Genomic DNA, 22,947 nt, shown 5'->3' with positions numbered 1-22,947 from the left:
TGACCTTCGTGAATAGACCCCCAAAGCTCGCCCATAACATTAACACTGGGTTTCATCCATGAAAAGAAACATTCTCCATCAAGCTGATTCCAGCTTTCTTGTGTAACAGCTGACAGATGAGCTTTGCAGGTTGGAGAACATTTTTTCTTCCCTAAAATAATTTTGCCAGGGGTTGTAATAAGACCTTTCCTTATAGCATCTCTGTATAAACTTTTTTTTTTCTCTAAAACATTTTCATGAAAGAAAACAGTTCTTGTTAAAACATCTTCATTTAAAAAAAAAGAAAGAAAAGAATTTGGCATAGTGGCAGAAATTCATTGAATCAGCTTTTATAGACAAACTCCTCCACAGACAACCAATTCAGCTCTTACCTCCAGAGTACGTACAATTTTTCAAATAGAAAAACAAAAACCCATGAATTCTGTTTGGTTTTTTAAAAATGTTTTATTTCATTCAAAGTGACAGCGGTGGATTCAGGATTTTTATCTGTTGTTTCAATGCTTCTGTCAGTTTGGCCTCTATAAATGGACTGATAATCAGCATGTTTGTTAAATGAAACTTACATGACGAGCCGAATTAAAGCTATGGTACCACAGGCCGTACACGTTTGGTCACTTGTTGTCACTTTGTACTAAATCTACAGCTCATATACAGATGTTTATAATGGAATTACGAGCAGCTGACTAAGTGGATTTATCTGCACCTAGCAATGGAAATAAAACTCTACATTTGAAGACTGCAGAGAGTCATTGAGCACAACTTTGGATTTAAAGTCACAACAAACTCCTCTGTTAAAGGTGAGGAAGTAAACTTGTTTACAACAATCCAGCTCAGGACTCAGAAGGGCTGCTGCTCTGTTGTTTTATGGCACATTAAAGCATTCCTCATCTGTGTGTAAACTGGATAATTTTCCAGGTAATTTGGCAGGAAGTTTCCTTCCCTTCCTGGACAAGGCAACAAAGTGTTAGATCTCAGCAGTGAATGGAAAAAGTTTAGAGCAAGCAGCAGATGTTTCATATTAACATTAAGGCTTCTGGCGATGCAGCAGCTGGATTTACAAGACACTGACTTGTTCCAGACAGATAAGGGTAAACTCAAAGTACCCTCAAAACTTCACTCAAGCTAACACCAATGACAGAGCAACATCCTCCAAATGAAAATTCAGCATTTGATTTTTTTGAGAAGTCCTCAGCCTGCTTCCAAGTGATTCTCAAAGGGTTGTTTTTTTTTTAATTCCTCCATTATTGGTATCTGACTTTTGTTTTCCTTTCAGGCAATAAAATAAATAAATTTTAAAAAAAAATCCTACCAACTTTGTACAATTATACTTGGTAAAGAGGAGTGTTGGACAACACATTGTATGAACATTTTTCTTTGGAGCAGATTGAGCTTTTCACTGAACATCAGTCTCAGGGTGGTTTCACACTGGCTTATTTTTGTGTGTGTGTGTGTGTGTATGTGTGTGTGTATGTATATATATATATATATATATATATATATATATATATATATATATATATATATATATATATATATATATATATATATATATATATATATGCATGTTTTTGTTGCATTAAAACAGCCTGTTAACACGCCAACCTCATTACTACAGTAGGCTGTTTGTTTCTTATAACAGCCATTTTTTTTAAAGTACACATACGCATAGGATTACAAAGCAAACAGTTGTGTTCATCAACTTGTGGTTTAAAAAGTACATCCAGTAGGGGGCAGATCAGAGACAAATTACAGACTCTTCATGACAACCTTAAAAGGGCCACTAAAAAAATAAAAACAAGATAAAAATGTCCCCCAGTTTTCACGGGTCTTAAGCCCAGAATGTAATACTATATTTACCTCCTGCCCACGTCGATGATGGCACATGTGACCCAACTGTGTGAAGCCCAAAAGCTATGATTCCTCAGACTTTATATAAAAGACATAATAGTTTCTGTGACATCACCCACTGGTTTCTGGACAGTGCATCACACTGCATCCATTAGTCACCATTTTGTCTTGGTTAAGAATCTGTACTTATAGACTGTATGTTTGCATTACACCCATATCTGTTAATTAGTGCAAAGTAACAGACTAATAAGGTAAACCTCTCCGATGATCTGTATCACACATGAAAATATAAGCAGATCTATCTGCCTTTGTCGACATACTTCAAAGCTGCCATGCTCCTTTTCCCCAATCTTTACAAAATCCACAAAACCCACATGTTCTCAAGGAGAAACTACTCATACTACTGTGATGACTGCTACTAATATAGAATTTCTTACTTAATGTCAAGAAGGAAACCCAAAGTAGAAATGCTTTTCTCTAAAGGCCACTTGAGGCTAGCTTCGAAATGAAATAAAATCACATGTAGGCAGCTGTAACTGCCAAATTTGAATAACATGGCCTGATGTGCCATTAGTTGTACTATCAGGCAACAAAAAACATCTGTGGTCCAATTTTGGAGAGCAAAAGTTTGCATGCTTTTGGTCTTTGTTTCTCAGTCTGTTGCTTAACACTAACCTAAAGTCTAGTTAGTAACCAGGCTTGCAAACATCAGCTGGTAACATAGCCCTCCTCCCTCTTTCCTGCCCCCCCCCCCCAAAAAAAAGCTTCAAAGTAGGTCTAAACAAGCAGTCCATGGTTTCAGACTCAAAAAAACAAAACAAAAAAAGTGAAAATGTTCCCAAACTGCTCATGGTGGTTAAAAAGTCATTAATACTGAGATGACTTTGAGACAATCTGTACCTCGTATTTGTACATTCACAATACTGGGCTGATAGCCATCTACACGCTGTGAAACTGTTATTTTTGGTTGTTTTACATCAAGTAAAACTGAGCTACATCTTCTACTCATCTACCCACAGCACACACTGGTGATGTTGCAGAGCGACTTTGTCCTTTTCAGGTTTTGTTTAATAAATCTTTAAAGTTGTGTGTGGTCTTCTTTTTCAGCCTAATTTGTTGAGCTTTGTTTACGACTTAAAAGACATCTTCCCATGAAGTTCAACAGTCTACAGCTTCAATAACCGAAGCATATCTGAAGAACATTGGTAGTTTATACTGACACTGAATTTACATGCTTTTTGCTGAGTTTATTTAATAATAATCATCACGAGGTGCACCTAGCTCAAGTTACAAGTTATGTTAGCCTAAGCAAAATTAATCTCCTGGAACTTTACTTAGAAAGCATAAAGGTCGTCACGCTCACCTTTCATTCTGTGTACACATTACACACAAGTTTCCATATTGGAGTGTATCTGACATGTACACTAACAGTGATGTTACCTGTGACGTGCCAATATCAGCCCTTATATTTCCAATCTCCCTATTTCTGTTCCCTAACTAAGTTTAGGTTTATGAGTATAAGATGAACTAAAATGTTCTGGCTCAAGTATCACCACATTTTGAGTATTTTTGTATTGACGTGGAACAGAAGGACTGGTTCTCCTGACTTTACTACTCCCATGAAGGTTGGATACAACAGGGGCTTATGTGCGTTGATTAGAAAACTAAACCAAACTAATATCTCCCTATTTTGGATTAAATCAGCTGCAAACCTTGAGACTGCAGCAGACTGCTGAATCACACAGGCTGAGAACCAAGACAGGACAGGAAGTTCCAAGTATCATTGGGTTACATTCTGAAAATGCAGAAGTAACAAGGCTTAAAATGTTTGTCATGATCTTCTAGGTCAGGACGGTTTGTGTTAAAATTAGGATCAAATAAAATGGATGGATTATAAATGATATACAATGCAAGAAATCTTATGTGGCCAAGTGAACACTTCCCTCACTTGACCACCATTTCTTCTTAAGGAAAAAGTGCTTTTATTTAAAAAAAAAAAAAAAGAAGAAGAAGAAGAAGAAGAAAGGTTATCCCTGTGTAGCTATAAAATCCAATAAAAACAAAGATAGGATAAAATAAAGTTTGTGGTTGTTTCCATCTCACAGCAAAGGTCTTTGTGGTCTATCCCAGCAGTTGCACACGTCAGGAAAGTTGGTTTTAGGTCTAGAAAAACAGACTGATTTCTTTGAGTTGAGCTTTAACTTCTTTCAGCCAGCAAATGTTGGAAGAGGCAGGGGATCTCTAAATTAGATAAGCCTCAGAGATGTGTCCACAGGTAATTCAGCTGTCTGAAAAAGCTTAACAACATTCATTAATCCAGCATTCCTGGATGTCTGACTCAAGGCAGTTGTGGTGACTGACAGAAAAAGTGCAGGAGTCTAATTTCTACCCAAAACAACAAATGTATGGTCTAAAAACTGGCTCAGATTTGGTTTTTGAGTGCCAGAGGACAGCCAGGTGTTTTGACGATCAGCCAGGTAGAGGTCAGTTGAGTTTATGTGCCAGTCTGTCGTTGGTGCCTAGTTCTGTCTGCACGGATGTTGTTGTGTTGAGGTGTAGAGTGATCTTGCCTTCGTTGGCAAGGTGTTGGATGATCTGATTCTCAAAATCAGCACTGTGGACGCCGGTCTTCTTGAAGGCTCCGGCAAACTGATTCTTCTCCCAGTAATGATGCCAGTTTCCTTGCTTGTCTGCACCATAACCAAACACTGACACCTGGACAGAGAGAAGGAAGCCATTTCATCAACCATGCATGACACACTGCTGAAAGGTCATACTGATACTAAATACATCCCGCTTTTATACGCTTCATTTGATGTGTGACTTCTAACCTCACATATTAATATTTGTGTGAATGCTGTGAGGCCCGGGTTCGAATCCCGCTTATGGCAACATTTTATTCAGTTAACAGTTCAACTTTTTTAACTCTTTTCAACACAAATTTCAGCTTCTTCACCCCATTTCAGCAGAATTTTCAGCTTCTTCACCTTTTTTCAGCACAATTCAGCTTCTTCTGCACAGTACACATTTTTTCTCTCATCACATCTTTGTTTGGGACCAGAACTGGTTTGGCTCAGTGGGATGAGCAGCCACCGTGAGACCCGGTGGCGAAGGTTCGAATCCTACCTGTGGCGGTTGCCGCACATCTTCTCCCGCTTGCATGCACTCTGCTTTCTTGACACTCTTCAGTGTACCCTTTCAAATACAACTGTCTTCAGCAGGCACTTCAGCTTCTACACCTCTTTTCAGCAGATAAATCTGCTTCTTCAGCTGTTTTTTTTAGCAGATTCCACTACACAGCATTCAAACTGCATTTTCGCAGGAAATGCAACTTTTTCTAGTCTTGGTTGTATTGCCATGACTTACTCGTCTGGACATGCTACAATATTGTTTGGACTAGTCTGTTGTTGGTTAGTAACAACATATTTTGTGAATATACAAAAAAAAGAAAGAACAAATGTGGTCTTTCTCTCTACACCCAGTCTTTACTTTCCTCTTACCTGGTCACAGACATGCAGAGCAAAGATGATGGCCAGCATGCCGGTGGACGGGTAGCGACCATGATGCTCGTTCCAATGTTCATGAACATACTTAAAGAACACTGGGTTCACCACAACAACCTACACACACGCACACACACACACACACACACACACACACACACACACACACACACAGTTTGTTTAAAATGGACGTGTTTTACACAAGAGTAGGTTTGCATTGCCCACAGTTCCAAAATAAGCCCCATGTACTTATAAAAAGGCTCTTGTTGCAACCCCTGAGTTTATCTTCTGACTTCTCCACTATCAAGATAGATATGACAGAAAATAAGGAAATGCATAACAGGTCATGTTTGAACATCAAATGTAGTGGGGCATCTGTGTCCAAATCAGACCAGAAGTGTGTATTTCATGTGTGGTTTCTGGTATAGACACTTCCTTCACTCTCACTCGTCTTAAAAAATAAAAATACCACAAAGATTTATTTGCTCATCTTTGTTCCCTTATTCTTTAGGAAATGCAATTTTAAAAATCTTGTAAATACTGGTAGATAAAACTAAGAACTAAAAATAGGAGCAGCAGCAAAAACAAAACAAAAAAAATGAGTTAGAAAAAAAAAGGGTGAAGCTGAAAGTAAAAATAGCAACAGAAAGCGCTGTAGAGAAAACAGAGATCACAGTCGAGATTATAGTTTACCTTATCTTTATCAGCCTGCACTCTCGCTTTAACCCTCATGTAGGTCCTGAAAAAAGACACACACACACACTTACATACAGGTCATATATGTTTACAGTGTGTCATGTTTCTTTTTATCTTTTTGCATTCATGTATATTAGTGTATAAACATATGTAACTCTTACTTTTGTGTGTAATATATATATCTATCATTTTCCTGGGAGATTGTGTAGGCAGAGGCTTTGCGGTGTGATAGCAGCATCAGGAAGAAAGTTCTTAAATAATCTACCTCCCCATGTTCTCCTTGCCAAACAGCCCCCTAGTTCTTGTTCTCTTGAAATGCGTTGTAGTCTATCACTCTTTTAACTCTCTCTCCCCATCATCCTCATCAACCCTCTGCTTACTCTGCTCCACCACCACAACCATCTAGACCAGCGGTCTCCAACCCCCGGGCCGGTACCGGACTGTGAGTTGTTTGGTACCGGGCCGCGAGAGTTGAGGCTCAGGTTTGAAATTGATGGTTTTTCAGGGGTTTTATTGTTAACTCGGTTTCCCTGGGTATTTTTCCCATGTTGTAGTCGTGTGTCTTATTTTGAAAGAAATATTTACGCGTTACCATAGCAACCAGAGAGCATTAAGGGGCAGAGAGGAGGATGTTACTCTCAGTGTTGTTGGCGCATTCAGGAGGACGCTGCTAATAAAGTTACACAATTACACAGTGAATTTGCGTTTATTATTATATTTACCAAATACCACAGTTTTTTCTTGGTCGTATCATTTTATTTGTTGTATTTATCAGCGACACCTTAAAGGCCGGTCCGTGAAAATATTGTCTGACATTAAATCCGTGGCGCAAAAAAAGTTGGGGACCGCTGGTCTAGACTCCAGGAGTTTAATTTTAGATTTTTTTAAAGATAAACTTTTCCCTATTACATCAAATAATCTCTCCTGTCTGATATGTTTTTTGATGTCTTTTTGATGGATGCATGAGACAATGAGCATACTTGTTTTTTAAATATCGTACATTTTGACTGTTCCGGTGGACAGCGCGCTGGTCAGCCACTCCAGGTCTCTCAGTTTGAATGGCAGCAGGATGAGGCTGGTACCATTACTGATGTCCACTGCACTCTCTGGGTACAGGAAGTGATGCGTCGTCCGACGACCGACATCTTCCTCAAACCCTTTAGTCACCGCCTTGTTCATCCTGAAGAAAAAAAACATGAGGGTGAGGGCTGTGTGCATGGGATTGTGTGTGTGTGCGCGTGTGATTGTGTGTGTGTGTGTGTGTGTGTGTGTACACGTACCGGAACACGAAGCCATGAGAATCAATGAGTGCGCCGTGTCCAGAATGCCGTAAGTTGCCAGAGTTGCCAACCACTGCACAACTACGGCAACGTGAGGGCACGGGCTCCAAGTCTATAGAGGGTGAGGATATGACCTGGAACATCTTTGAGATCACTTCCTCCAAGGACTGATCGTTACCGGCCCGTTGAAGACTCTGTGGAAGAGCAGACAAACTAATTTTTTTTCTGTTTAACACATTTATACACAAGTAAAACATTTGCATAATGAGTCACGTTAAAAATTCTTAAACTTCATGACAGTAAAATAATTTTTATTGAAATAATTTCTTAATTTTAAGAAAAGAAGCAGGTGAAAGAGTACTGAACCACCCCCCACATACACACACACACACGTGTCTGGTTTGCTATCCTCGTGGGGACATCCCATTGACATAATGCTTTCCCTAGCCCCTTACCCTAACCCTAACCATTAAAAATGAATGCCTAACCCTAACCCTTACCCTAAACCTAACCATAACCTAATTGTAACCCTGACAGTAAAACCACATTTTGAGTGTGAAAATTGCTTTCAACCCCGAGGGGACCTGGATTTTGGTCCCCACGGTGCAGAAAGTCCCCACCAGGATAGTAAAAGTCAGATTTTGGTCCCCACCAGGATAGTACGAACCCGTACACACACACACACACACACACACACACACACACACACACACACACACACACACACACACACACACACACACAAAGAGTGTACTGCCTTCTGTGGCCCAGACTAATTATGTTAGCAGCATTACTGGCCTCCTCTTTTTAATCTACTAATGGTTTCTGCAGCAGGAGTTCATCTCTCTAAATGCAGGAAAAAAACTCGGACATTTGTCTTCTCATGCAAACTGCAGCCAGTCTCCACAAGGACAAATTCAGGCTTCTGAAAATACAAAACTTCATAACTGGTCTTGACTATTTACTGCAACATCATCCAGTATGTTACAAAATATCTGTTGGTCTTTCAATTTAAAACAATGCCCAGAGATTAAGCTGATTTGCTGTTGAGTCATTTCCCCTTTGAAGGCTGCAACGACTTCCTCTTCTTTTTTCATAAACTAAAGCAAAGGAAATTAAGAAGGGGAAAACTGTAAATGACTTACGGTAATTATTTACTTACTTGCAATAAAAGCCATTTACTGTAAAAAACAAAAACCAGCCTTGTTTATTTATTTATGTAGTTTAAAAAAAGCTTACAAACTTTACAAAAGTTGAATTAACAAATGATGCATTATTTTGAAGACAGTACTGTGGCTTAAGTAGACATTACTAATACTGCTGTACTATTTTAATAACAAAACATTGATAATTCAGGCCAAGTTTATAATTTGGACATTACATTACCATTTGCAAAAAACTCTTGTTTTATTCACTATTCACAGAAAGTGTTTTGGATTTAGAGTTTAAGTAAACAAAGCAGTCACTGCCACTGGAGTTAGTGACCCTGCTGGCCATTAAAAAGCCACAGTTCTGCTTTTCATATTTCCTGGTTAAAAGGGACAATCATTCAAAAGAAAGGAAACTTAAAGGGAAATGAGCTTAAACAGCTTATTTCAGACCGACCTTCAGACGTTTGGGGCTACACTAAGGTGGAGTATTAGATAAATAAGGATCATTTTTTAAAAGTGAATCATGCAAAACTATCTAGTCCAAGAATAAAAATGTAGAGTTGGAAATAATGACAATAGGTCCCCTTTAATCAAATCTGAACTATCACTACATTTTGTCCTTACCAGCCACCATTGAAGTGCATCAGAGTCAAAATTATTGCCGGTCTCTTTGATGATGGGCTGCTGTTTAGCGTCGTAGCGCTGGCTGAACCATTTCGACCCATTGTTGTCTGAAATACAGGCATCAGAGCAGCCACACAGCCTGAAAGAGTACAAATCACAGGTGTCATACCAGGGTATTAGTGGATATGCAGGGTTACAAGTGTTACATGTCATACTTAGCGTTTTTCATAAGCTGCTCCTGAATCACCATCTCTTCCTCCTCCTCGTCATTTTCTTCCTCAACCATCTCTTCCTCGGTGGGACCAAAGGGAATTTGTTCAGGTTTCAGGTAAGGAGGTGCCTGACCTGAAATTGGGCCTGTGAATTCAGCTGCTGGAAACAGAAAAAAGTTCAGGCCGTGTGGATCAATACTTAAAAAACAACAAAAAAAACCCCATTCATTTCTCACACCCGCTCTTCACCTGTCATCCTGCCACTGGGCGCGCTGTGGCCTCTGGGCGGAGCTGCAGGCTGCAACAGGAAATACCTCCTCTGAATGCTCTGGCTGGCAATCATGAGGAAGAGGATGGCAGCGATCACCAAGGCAACACAAGCCTTCCTCCTAACAATCATCGCTGCACTATGGGTGTTCAGCAGGAAGGGCGTGTTCTTGAGCTGTCAATTGACCAGCTATGCCAGCATAGTGGGAATGTATCACCTGCTGTCATCTGGACATTTTCCTTTGTTCTGTCACGACGCCACTCAGCTTTTCCTCCATCAAGGCTGAGACCGGTGTTGCTTTCTGATTGGTAGATACAAGATCTATTGTTGGAGACACAGTGAATATTGCATCATTAATAATAAACTAAATATGTGAAACATGTATTTTTTTTGCATTCTTTGCATTGCAACTCAGCAGTGTTTAAATACCTTAAAAACCACTGCAGAACTCATTAAAGATTACATAAAAATCTGATACTGACAAATCAGCCACTGGCAATCACACTCTCTGGGGCCCAGTATCAATCTATATTCAGATCATTTGAAAAACCTTAAGCAAACAAATCACAGTGCATTTCTGTTTATTCATAAAAAGCCAAATATAGATAAAAAAAATCATAAAACCAGGGGAATATCTGGAAACTGATCATCTGTGACATATTATAAAATTATTCTTAGTTCATTCAAACCTTGGAAAAAAAGAAAGCATTCAGCTGCTCTCCCTCACTCTGATAACAGAGCTATGCTAATTCTTGTTTTGCTCTACTGCCATGGTGAACTCGGCGTAAGCAGCACTTAAACAAATTTTCCACCTGCCTCACCTTGGAATTTACTAAGGGGAAAGCTGCTGCCAAGAGGGAGTACCCTCTAGCGTTACAGCCCAAAAGAGCTGAGTACATCACCGATAGGAGAAGTTCCTCTCTGAACGACAAACAGGAGCAACACAACCAGTGAGCTAGTCGGTAGCTCATTGGTAGCTTACTCCACCCACCCCCCAGCCAGACCCCCCAAAATGTAGTTTTGATGTCATCACTGATGCTGATAAAGGGGAAGGCTGAGTTTCAGCCACAGGCGCAACGGCACTCTCTAAAAAAAAAAAAGAAAAGAAAAAAAACCAAAACAGATTTTTACTGAATGGAGTCATCCTCTTACTCCCCTCTCCTCCTGCAGGAATGTATCCGTGCACACAGAACTCAGTCTATGAATACCAATCAGATCTGGATTCAGTACAGCTTCTCCTGTTTCAGCTCTCAATGTAAATCTCCCTCTCTCTGTGTGTGTGTGTCTCTATGCATGAACACACTCAGTTTGACCTGTCAGCTAACCTGTGTCAGTGTGTGATTCTTCACTACTTTTTATGTGTATCGGCTATCACACCGTTTTCTACACAGTATCCGTTTGATCTGGTTTAACACACATGTGCACTTTACAATCTTTGCTTCCCTTTTTCTCATTTGATTTGTGCGATATGTAAATTTTTTCCAACCGACATTCCTCAGTCCAATAAATGATGATAGGCGGTATACTGTCTCAGGTACTTTTTGATGGGTGGAGCAATGTAATCATGCACGGACTGATTTGCTTGTTTAGAATCTATACGTTTTTTGGAGGGAATGTTTTACTTTCTTTACTTGTTTGTTTTAGAACAGGCTTTGTAAAAAATGTTTGGAATCATGTATGATTTTTGTCCCACTTCTCACGTGTACACCACTTTGTATTGGTCTTTCACGTGGAATTCCAATAAAATTGATTCATGTTTGTGGCTGTAATGTGACAAAATGTGGATAAGTTCAAGGGGGCCGAATACTTTTGCAAGCCACTGTATATGTGGTATATTTATGCGTATATCCATACTCTCATTCCCTTTTATTGTATCTGTAATATGCAACTTCTGTCGGTGCTGTGCTACTGGAAACTGTATTTCCTGGAGGAACCCACCTGAGGAATTAATAAAGTTTCATCTAATCTAAATCGCACAAAAGACTTAACATTAAAATCTAAGACTTTTTTTATATCACTGGAAGAAATTGCTTAGGAGTTTCTTCCCGTGTAGGATGAGAGGAAGCAGCTACTGTCAGTGGCTGTCTTATTCACAAGGGGTCACCACAGTGTGTAGTACCACTTGTTTGATTTGGTAAGTTTTTATGCTGGATGCCTTTCCTCATGTTACCCCAAATGGATTTAGATTAAGGTGTACTAAACAAAGTGGTAAGTGAAACTGAAAAAAAAAAACTAGTTACACCTGTTACAACCTTTTCAGAACAAGACCAAACAAGTCAGCCTCATTACGACTGATTATCAACATTGATACTTTTCTCTTAAAGTCATCCACTCCAGATGAGAAGAGTGGCACTCAAAGGACAAAGATTCTGACACAAAGGCAACTTCCTGGATAAACATAACTGCACAGAGCTTAGGGCCCCCTGCATTTGTTGAAGAAAAAGAAGATGATGATGAAGATGAAGGAGACAAAACTGGAATCAAAGAAAGTGATTTTCCCCCACAAAGTATTTTCAAACTCTTGCAACATATTCCTCTGTAATATATGGATCTCTGAGCTTCTGTACTGATGTATCATTAAAATGGTTGTAAAAAGCAACACAGTTGAACACTTGTGTCCTCAACCCAGTGGCTGCAGCACAAAGCCCCAGGTTACAAAAATCAAGAGGTGATGAATGGTGCGGTTTGCCAGGCAGTGCACAGCGAGTATAATGGGGCCGTAACTGTATGCCAAGTTGGAATGTCCAAACTTGCTCCAGTACAAAGAGCTTTTAACACAGAGGCAGCTCAGAGCGGATATTATGATTAGCCCTGTAATTCCACACAGGAGGCAGCACACGGACCAACGTGTCTGCTAAAAATCCACCCTGAGAATCAGGAAATGCTTCAAACATCCTTGGGAACAAAAGGGGGGGAAGTTAATTCAAGCCTAGTGGTCACAGCAGTAAAAAGTCTGGTATATATTATTATATTTTTCCAATATGCACTGCCCATATATTGGCTTCTCTTTGATGCCTCCTGTTAAATCTGTTGAATTTAAAATATTTCCTCACACATACAAAGTCTTGAATAATCAGTCCCCATCTTACCCTAATGCTTTAAAGCAAAGTGCAGCAGCCAGTCTGAGACTCTGTGTTTTGTAGAAACTGCACAATAAATTTTTAAGTAAAAAAAGAAAAGAAAGAAGAAGTGTGATGTAGCAAATTTGATACAAAATACAACTCGTACATGCAAATATTTTATATTCTTTTATTATTTTTGAATATATTATTTCCCCCCATTTGATCAGGAGGTTTACTAAACACTCCATTTTCAATTTCATGTTATTAGCTTAACCTGCAAGTACCTTATTTTTCCAACAGAGCACTTGCCTCTCAGATTAGGAACCACAAGTAAGTCTGTCGAGTCTGTAAAAGAAGAATGTGAGGCAGAGCCTTCAGCCATCACCTCCGTCCACTGTGAACCAGCTAGTTGAAAAGATCAGATATCTCTCAAAAATGTCCTCCTGTTTTCTCTCCTGATGAGTCCATGTGTCCGTGCAAGCCAAAAACCACATCTGTTACAACTGCCAGTTATATGTGGAGATGCGGGACGAAATTAAAGCAATGCAGATTTAATTAATTATTGTGCTCATAACAATATTAACTTGTGTGTATAGCTGGGGAAGAGACCTAAAAGTGACCTAGACTGGCAAGCGATCACTGATTGCTTTGACCACGGTCGATCTCCAAAATCATCATCTACTTCCACAGACCTATGGAGAGGTGGCACATTGTTGTTATTGTTGGACAACATCTCCCACACCAGGAGGAGACTCTGACAGCACTGAGCAGCTCCTTCAGTGGCAGGCTGCAGCACCCACAATGTGGGCAGAGGTCTTTCCTTCCAACTGCTGTCAGACTCCACAACAAAGACTGGAAATGACCACACACGCGCAGACAGAAACACACATAACCAATAAACCATGGTAGCCTTCGCTAGTCTCGCTTATGTGCAGTGTAATCTTTCTGACAATTATGACATATTATTTTACTCTATTTCAGTCTTTCTCAAACTGTGTTACTTGGGCTCTCTCTGGTGGTACACGGGAAATCTCTATGCAAAGATGACACGAGAGTTCCCGAGGCTCTTCTGGGAGCTGGAATCAACCAGAAAACGTTTCCTGGAGCGTGAGTCCTCTATAAAGAGCAGCCTTTCCTTATCGCCAGCTACACAGCGCTGGCAGGCTCGTTTCCCTGGGCCTTAAAACTGCAAAGGCGGCACGGCGCTGTCACGCTGATGGTACCACCTCATAAAATATATGGCTCTTGAAGTACCACCCTTATGAGCGACATTAAAGTACAGTAGTATACGCCTAATTAACACCACATAGAGTCTAGACAAGACAATTTTATTTCTTATATGAACTGTCATAAACAGGATGCGGTAATTGATAATAATAACAACCGTACTGCATTAAAACATTCACAGCAGGTGAAATATCTGGTCCCACCTGATGACCTTTTTGATGCTTCTCTTCTCAGTAGCTACAGACCGATTTCAAAATTACCGTTCATTGCTAAGATTTTAGAAAAGGTGGTGGCTAAGCAGCTTATAGCTGTCCTAGATGAATACAGCATTCTGGATAAATTCCAATCTGGCTTTCGTAGAGCTCACTCTACTGAAACTGCATTTCTTAGAGTCTCCAACGACATTTTGATGAGATGTGATGCAGGAGAATGCTCCTTTCTGTTGTTGTTGGACCTGACCTCCGCCTTTGATACTGTGGACCATTATATTCTGCTAGATAGGCTGAGACACTGGGTGGGTATATCAGGGGCTGCTTTGGACTGGTTTGAATCCTATTTGCATGAACGATCCTTTTCTGTGGCTACCTCTAAGTACAGTTCCTCTTCTACTTTTCTTGCCTATGGTGTGCCACAAGGTTCAGTTTTGGGGCCTTTATTGTTCTTACTGTATTTACTTCCTCTTCAACACTTATTGAGCACTTTTAAGGACATTTCGTATCACTGCTATGCAGATGATATTCAGTTATATATCTCCTTTAAGCCCCATGATGTTTCCAAGCTACAGATTTTGCATAAGTGCATAGACTCCATTAGATGTTGGATGGCTGGAAACTTTCTTCAACTAAATGAGGAGAAGACTGAAGTTCTTGTTTGTGCTCCTAAAAATTTTGTACCTAGTGTTATGGAAAACTTGGGTCCACTTGCTACATTTGCAAAACCGTCTATTGGGAGCCTTGGTGTTAGTATTGACTCAGCTCTGACTTTGGATGCCCATGTAAAATCTCTGGTTCGCTCCTGTTTTTATCACTTGAGAAACATTGCTAAGCTGAGTCCCATTGTATCGCGCTCCGAATTAGAAATTGTCATTCATGCATTTGTTTCATCTCGTCTGGACTATTGTAATTCTTTGTTTACTTGTTTATGTAAAGCCTCTTTGGAGCATCTGCAAGTTGTTCAGAACGCTGCTGCAAAGCTTCTGACCAAGTCCTCCAAGTACTCCCATGTCACACCCCTGCTGATTCAGCTGCACTGGCTCCCCGTTAAATTCAGAATCCAGTTTAAGGTTTTGACCTTGACTTTCAGGGCTCTGCATGGACAAGCACCAACATATATAAGTGAACTTTTACATCCATACATTCCCAGCAGGTCTCTGAGGTCATGTGACCAGGGCTTGCTGGCTGTCCAGCACACGAGGCTGAAAACAAAAGGCGACAAAGCTTTTGTAACTGTGGCCCCCAGATTGTGGAACTCTCTCCCTTTGAGCCTGAGATCTGTGGACTCAGTGGTCGCTTTTAAAAAACAGCTAAAAACTCATCTTTTTAAACTTGCTTTTGGTTGATTTTTATTTTTAGGTTTTAGCTTCTGTGAAGCACTTTGTGATTTTTATCTTGAAAGGTGCTATATAAATAAAGTTTTACTTACTTACTTACTTACTTACTTACTTACCTATGAACCCTGCTTCTGGGTCAAAACTACTCTACGTTTATCAAGGCTGTTGTGTTTTTAACATGTTTTAATGCTTTGTACTTTGTTCTATTTAATCTGAACAAGCCCCTAAAAAAAGGCAGTGATCACTGTCGGCCTCTCTCGGTTTTTATTACCACTGTTTATTTTAGAGCTCAGTTTTTAAGACCTTATGATGTAACTACAGCCCAGCCCATGCAGCAGTATATTAATTACTAACCTTGTATTGTGGATGGATTGTCTCAGTATTTCTCCTGACTGAAGTTTGGTCTGTTTACATCAACCCGACATGCGATTGGATTTGTCCCTAAACATCGGGAACCCTCGCGACTTAGCGTTCATCCTCCAGCTTCACTGTGCTAATGTGTTTATGTTATGCTAACCATAGCTGTGTAGCTAGCCACCACATAGTACATCATTATATACCAGCTAGCCCAACTTCAACTCCTACAAATGTCACTGCTGTTTAGTTTCCTAATGTCTGTCTCCCGAATCCAAACTGGAAGCTGGTTCCATAGAAGAGGGGCCTGAAAAATGACTCCAAAGTTCCTCACAGTGTTAATGGAGGCCAAGGTAATGCCATCCAGAGTAAGAATCTGGTTAGATACCATATTTCTAAGATTTTCAGGACCAAGTACAATAACCTCTTGTCTTTAAGACATTCCTGCAGTGTAACTAATTGGTGTGTGTTATCTGGCTTCATGGATCGATAGACTTGGGTGTCATCTGCTTAGCAGTATAAATCTATGCATTGTCTTCTGGTGATACTGCCTATACTGAAAACCTATACTGATGATACTGCATGTATAATGTGAACAGAATTGGTCCTAACACTGAACCCTGTTGAAGTCCATAATTAACCTTCCCAGTGCGGGTATATGTGTGTGTGCGTGTCTCACCCTGCCATAAATGGTATCAGCAATGGTCAGTTTTACAGAAGGAAGTTCAGACTATGGAGATCTTTGCCAACCCTAAAGTCATAAAAGTTAAGAAAAGCTCTGTGTGCAAGTTATGGTCATGCAAATGTGTCTGCCCGCCTTTCCATTTGGACAGCAAGCAGAGAGGGGTTTTCAATGCAGACAGGCTCATGTGCAGTCCTCCAAATTCAACTGCACATCGCTGGAAGCAGATGACGTATGCAGCTGCTGAATGACTATCGGTTGACAATGGGACAAAATAGAGAAAAGAGCAACAGCGGAGTTCGTCCAGGAATGGGAGAAGAAAACAAACTTTAACCTCCTAAGACCCGAACTCTTTCATGGCATGCATTTTTAATTTCTCTTTATATTTGGGCTGATTGGGACCTGATGAATGTAAAAACAAAGAATTACGTGATATTTTTTTTTACCTGATTTGTGTTTAAGAAAAATAGGATCCAGTCTGTCTGTCGCAGGGCTAACGCACAGAGACAGGCAACCATTCGCACTCACATTCACTCCCGCATTCACACCTATGGGCAATTTAGATTGATAAATTAACCTAACCGCACAAACTACATGTCTTTGGACTGTGGGATGGACAGTCATTCATTTCCTCTTCTGCTGGCTTCATGCCTGAAGTCTTTCATACATTCGTAAACCTGTTCAGAAATCCTGTTTCTCTTATTAACGAAAGAGGAAACATCCATTTAAGGCAGGGGTGCTGAACCCCAGGCCTCGAGGGCCGGTGTCCTGCAGGTTTTTGATGTGTCCTTGATCCAACACAGCTGACTTGAATGGCTAAGAGCTCCTCAAAATGTCTTGAAGTTCTCCAGAGGCCTGGTAATGAACTAATCATTAGATTCATGTGTGTTGACCCAGGGTGATATCTAAAACCTGCAGGACGCCGGCCCTCGAGGCCTGGAGTTCGACCCCCCTGATTTAAGGCAATGTAAATATCCCAGAGAGTTGAGAGTTGAAAAGACAGTGGATGTGTAAAAACGTCCAGGCAACTGAGGACGTTCGCTTTAACTGGGTTATAGTGGAGTCTAAAGCTCCATGTTGATAAAGAAAATTAGTCAGCTGACAAAGCAACAGCTGCTTGCTTTCTCAAATTTCTGTAAAAGGAACAAGGCCTTGTCGAGACCCATGGAAAAGTAAGTACAGTCTACTTGATGTGATCAGACCAGGTCCTCTGATGTAATAAACTCTTTGGCTCACAAAGGTTTCATTACACTTGCAGTAATGAGCTCAGCTGTTACAGACTCTGGGAAAGTTTCACTTTGTATATAATAAAGAACAGCTCTAATGACTGTGACACCATCAATATTACATTTTAGTTAGAGGGGGAAAAGCAAAACTAAAAAAAAAACACTTGTTTGTAGTTGCAAATTTAAGTTAAAATCTTGCACTCTTGAGTCCTGCACACAGCAGCTGTTGCCTTCCCCACTGTCTTTCATATCACTAACAATTCCCCCTCTCTTTTATATTCTTGTTAAAACTGCAGAGCCTCATGTGCTTCCTCTGATGTAAAAAACAAGGTGAAAATACTAAGAAGAAAAGTAAGTCAAATTAAGAATTGCCTGTCTTATTTTCTCATTTACCTGTTTTGTTTGTTTGGTATTATTGATAATTTCTGCTTTTCTTTATAGACTGTTTTTATTTTTTGGATGATTTCATGTATTGTCAGTTTCTTCCTGTGATATAGCTAACTAAACTGCTTCACTTCAATACAAAACTGTTGACCAATAGTCTACTGACCCTGACAGATAAGATATTCAACAGTCCAAAGTTTTGTTTAACCCTCCTGTGTTCCTGTATTTACACGGAAATTTACATGTTTCAGGAGAGACATCTGCCACGTCCAAATCTGGATCCACATACCGGTTTACTGCAGCAATAATAATATGCTTATCATGAATTTACATTGATAAGGTTAGAATGACTTTTAATGCCATTATTGATTCATTTTAAAGGCCTAATTCTTTCTTGTTGAACTCATTGACTCCTGATCAATGTGTGAACTCCCATCTAAAATGAATATTGAGCACCTTGTTGATGCATACTGTTCTTTCACAAAGGAACAAAGTCAACACTAAGCACAATCCTTTGTTAGATACCAGGACTGTAGGAGTATTTAAGTTGCCTTAAGTATAACAGAGACAGTACTTTATTTCTGACATTTTCAGAAGTATTGCTGAACTGAAATAGGAAGGAAAGTGTGTCAAGCTCTTAAAAGTTTATGAAGGTAAAAGCCACATGTGCGTTTTTGAGCCTTTAAGAGGACAGTGACTGATATAAAATTAATTCCTTGGGTCCAAGTCTGAACCCTTAAACATCTCTTTGAAGAAGGAAGGATCAGCCACGATGTCCTAAAATTGCACTTTGTACAATCCTAGTGAATTACACACTACGCCAACAGTCAGAAACGCATTCCCTAGTCTTTCATAAAACACGCCAACTCCAAATTTAAAACCTTGTATTTATCTTCAAACGGTCCCTACTGAGGAAAAAAAACATTCTGACTTTCAGAAATGTAACTTACAGCGGTCCTCACAAAGATAGACGATCGAGTATACACACAGCACATTTTAACAGCAATACAGCACAGGAAGAAGAGAGGCTAAAAAAAAGCTTGCTCTCATATCCGGTACAGAAAGCCTTGACTCACAGGCATGATTTTTTCTGGGTGGGATCCTTATTACATATTTTTACTGAACCTAAACATGTCATTGTCCTGTTTCTCTACATAATGGCTGTCCTTGTAGTCTCACAGTCCATTTTATAAAAAGACAACATCTATTCAGCATTATTGCCACACAAAAATCCTCTGACTCTGAATGTTTGGTGGGGAAATGAAAATGGATTCAGGCAAATGAGCAGACAGTGAGTCTGTAAAAAACGATCTCTGTAGTTCAGATTCAGTCAGGCCTCTATAATTACTTTAGCCCCAACCCAGTCTAAAAAAAACACAACAACAAAAAAAAAAAAAAACACTAAATGACCACACAACCTGCTCCACTGACTATCATTATATTACATTACACTCAAGTGTACCATTTCAGTTGTCACATAAACATAAATATCACAGACAGTCCCAAACATAATTACACGGGGAGTTTTACTGGTCTGGCACACCTATGATCAAAGTGGGCTGTAGCGGGTCCTTGATATAAAATGAACCACAATTCTGTCACTTCTTTGAAGTTTTGAACAAAAAGCACTGAATTTTTTTGTTCTATCATTTGACTATAAACAAGACAAAGCAGGAGAGCAATAATAACTGGGACTGTAAAATTGAATACAAGACAGTCAGTATCATAGACATGGCTATCTGTCCGTGCCCTTCTTCTGTAAATCAACAGCTAGTTTACAAGAAACACATAATCGGTTATGGTCCTCTCTCAGGTAACATGTTATGCCTGTTTGGAACACGGTGACCTTGAAAGTAATATATTCTGAGCCCTGTCAGTTCAAAATAATTCATGGAAGTCTTGATGTGTTTGTCCATTCACCCTCTGATTGCTTTTTTTCCCTTCTTTTAAATTCTCTCACCAGGTGGCAAGTGGTCTCTCTCCCGTCATCACTGGCCTTTCCCTTCAGTTACGCTTTATAGTGTTGTTTAATTATTATTTAATTTAGAACTTACTGCAAGACCTTTTTTCTGCTTACTGACATTAACTTAGAAGATAAGCCTGAATGACGGTTGGTTCCAGGCCTTTTCCCTCTTTTGTTTGATTTGGCCATGGCCCCCATCTCCCTTATTTGTGTTTAAGTGTCTTGGGTTTCTTTGATCCATGAATTTAGAGACCACAACAAAAGGTACACAATGAAGCCACAAATACTAATTGCCAAAGACCTGTAGGGCAACCGAAAATAGGGATGCATCAGGTATCATACAGACTCCAGTAGCACAATTGGCATCTCTGACACTCTGCTGATCTAATTTAATTAAATGGAATTTAGGGTTATTATATGTACATTCACCTTGCATAGGCGGAGCCCGCTGCATTCCAAGAATTAGAGCCAACACAAAAACAACAAATAGTCAGCAGTCCAGGGGCATTTTACAGTACCACGCCAAGGTCTGTTTATTTGTTTGCCATAGTTCATGACCTGATTGTGATGAGGCAAACAAACACTGGTCTAGTGAGCTGATGAGGAGGCACATTGCCCTAAAACTGACTGGAAAACTTCTATTGATCCTACAGTTTCATGATGAGATGTCAACAACAACTAAGTGATTAACTGCTATTACAGCGATACTGCAATACATAATATTGGCAGCCAGGGGAAGATGACAAAAAATTATATTTAGCACAGTTGCTCTGTTGTGTGTGTTTTGCTGTAATGCTAAATGTCCTGAGGATTAATAATTAGATTTTTGTTGATAGGGTGTCAGGGATAAAACTGCTGATTGTTTCCAGGATGTCACCAGGAAACAGGCAATGCTGTAATGGAGAAGCGCTACAAACAGACAATCGCAGGCTACCAGCAGACCAGAGATATTACAGAGATTACAGAGATAATAACAACCTGGAGTCGAAACAGGCCACACTGTCAACAGCACAAATATTACAGCAGCTGCTCTATATAAACACTTGATGATCTTTTACCAGTAACAGTAACACCGAACTCTACAGTAAGGCAACAATACACCAAGAAAACCTCAACACATAATATAATATTGTTAAAGCACTAGCAGACAACAGGCCAACTCCACTCCAAGAACACATTAAATGCACACAGAGCAGCCGAGCACCACCAACTGTAATCTATAAAGACTCTCAGTAAGATAACTACAGACTAGCGATACACTGAAGTTAGATGTGGGAGGAAAATAACACAGTAGAGTGCAGCTACGTGTAAATACACCAAACTGAGCGCAGCATAACAGAGAAGTACTATTAAATATACATTTTATGTATGTATGCCTGACATTTCTCCTTAACTTCCTATTCAAAGAAGTTATTTTTTTCGATAGTGTGGTGCACAACAAGCTATAACTAGACTTTTTTTGCTTTTACATCCTTTGCTCCGTGCTTACCAGTATTTATCATCAGGGTTGTAAATAAGGGCGCTGATTTACTTGAAGAAACTATCATGCAAATACATTATTTTTGCTTGACTAAGCATTATGAAGGCTAGGTAACTTGTACAGTTTTTGATGACGCTTCTGTGTGGAACCAATTGAAGGCTTTACTGGATGTCCCACACTATTACTGTTAGTATATTCTTTGAGGGGGCGGCATTACATGAACCTTCTGGTAAGATCTTCATTTCCTCATGAATAGATGGGTGGGCGGATAGACTTCTGACAAGCTAATGAATATTACAGGAGTAATATGAGCGATAAGTAAAGTCTATGAGGCAAGCTACAACACACAGGATCACAAGACTATAGACATACTGTAAACATCCATTAGGTAAAATATATTAAAAGTACAATAAAAACAATCAGTCCTTTTAAACAGATAAACTACAGCAATATTTCAGGAATACATGAAGCAGGCCATTATATCTAAAGGTACATCAAATACTGCAGAAAGGCATAGAAGTTGACAAATGAGAATATTCTGAAGTCGCCACTAACACCACCATGAAAGTCGCTATTATTATGTAGGACAAGCAAAAATAAACTAAAATATGATAGAGATGCAGATATAAAGACCAGAGTAAAGTTCTAAAATAATTTTAAGGAAGCACTTTGTAGTAAGTTGTGGTTCTTTAAAATTGGATATACAAAGAACTGCAACTGCATGTCCCCCAGCAGCAGACGGGCAGCTACAAAAATAGAAAAGTACAGACCTCAAGTCTGAAGGTATTTGTCCCCAACCGACCCCCAACGTTATCTGCCTCCTTCTAAAGTATCTCACGCCTTTTTCTTTCCTTTAAAAATCACAACACAAACAAGCAATCCACGTCAAGAGAAAAACAGCACAATCCGGAGTAAACCTGGCTTCAAAATGCGTTAAGTTTTGGTGGAAACTTTAAGAAGTTTCTAGCCCGAGTTACGAACACGCCGTTACTCAGAATGATCGGTACACGGCTTTAGACACATAACGAGCCAGTAAACAGCCGGTAAAACCGCACAAAGCTCCGAGAAGAACAAACCGAAAAGCACTTACACGAAGGAGCAGCTGCTGCAATAGACACCAGTTAGATTTTCTTCCTTTCTGTTAGAGGAGCAGCAGAGCTGAGGGCATGATGATGCAGAACAGAGACCCCACCCACCGGGAGGGGAGGGGCCTGACGAAAGGGGAGATTTTTTTCCCCCCCAAAAAAAATTTTTTTCTTTCTAACGGTGCGGTTTTTTGGGTGTGTGTTTGTGTTACAGGCATGTTGCAGTGTTGAGTCTTTAAAATTTTACAAAATGGCAGCAAAGATATTACAGATTTATCTGGTTAGGCCTTCTCGGCTTTGTTGAGAAAAAGCAAGGAGATAAAATCCAACAATAGGTTCAAGTTTAGGTTCTT

The 22,947-nt window shown here is 39.8% G+C and overlaps 1 protein-coding gene across 2 annotated transcripts; it reads right to left on the bottom strand.

Moving 5' to 3' along the window:
• Window positions 1-1,557: 1,557 nt before the first annotated feature.
• On the bottom strand, window positions 1,558-22,692 carry st3gal8 (ST3 beta-galactoside alpha-2,3-sialyltransferase 8). 2 transcript variants are annotated; one of them, XM_063473637.1, is made up of 9 exons: window positions 22,600-22,692; window positions 9,564-9,903; window positions 9,318-9,474; window positions 9,103-9,241; window positions 7,328-7,521; window positions 7,048-7,227; window positions 6,045-6,090; window positions 5,349-5,468; window positions 1,558-4,563 (listed from the first exon to the last, which is right to left on the bottom strand). In XM_063473637.1, the coding sequence occupies exons 2-9, from the start codon at window positions 9,712-9,714 to the stop codon at window positions 4,333-4,335; spliced, it is 1,218 nt and encodes a 405-aa protein (XP_063329707.1). In that variant the 5' UTR covers window positions 9,715-9,903; window positions 22,600-22,692; the 3' UTR covers window positions 1,558-4,332. The 2 variants fall into 2 exon arrangements, with proteins under 2 accessions (XP_063329707.1, XP_063329708.1); XM_063473638.1 differs by having other exon boundaries at window positions 9,318-9,471.
• Window positions 22,693-22,947: the final 255 nt, after the last annotated feature.

The sequence above is a fragment of the Pelmatolapia mariae genome, linkage group LG5, assembly GCF_036321145.2.
Source record: "Pelmatolapia mariae isolate MD_Pm_ZW linkage group LG5, Pm_UMD_F_2, whole genome shotgun sequence".
In the NCBI taxonomy this organism is placed as follows: domain Eukaryota; kingdom Metazoa; phylum Chordata; class Actinopteri; order Cichliformes; family Cichlidae; genus Pelmatolapia; species Pelmatolapia mariae.
The sequence above is the reverse complement of the archived record's forward strand: the minus strand, read 5'-3'. Positions and strand labels throughout refer to the sequence as shown.

Bases quoted from the DNA above. Each gene is read 5' to 3' on its own strand.
- st3gal8 (XM_063473637.1), bottom strand. From the start codon at position 9,714: ATGATTGTTAGGAGGAAGGCTTGTGTTGCCTTGGTGATCGCTGCCATC. The intron at 6,091-7,047 runs GTACGATATTTA...GTCTTTTTTCAG, and splicing joins TCCACCGGAACAGTCAAAAT to GACCTACATGAGGGTTAAAG. The intron at 5,469-6,044 runs GTAAACTATAAT...GCGTGTGTGTAG, and splicing joins TGCAGGCTGATAAAGATAAG to GTTGTTGTGGTGAACCCAGT.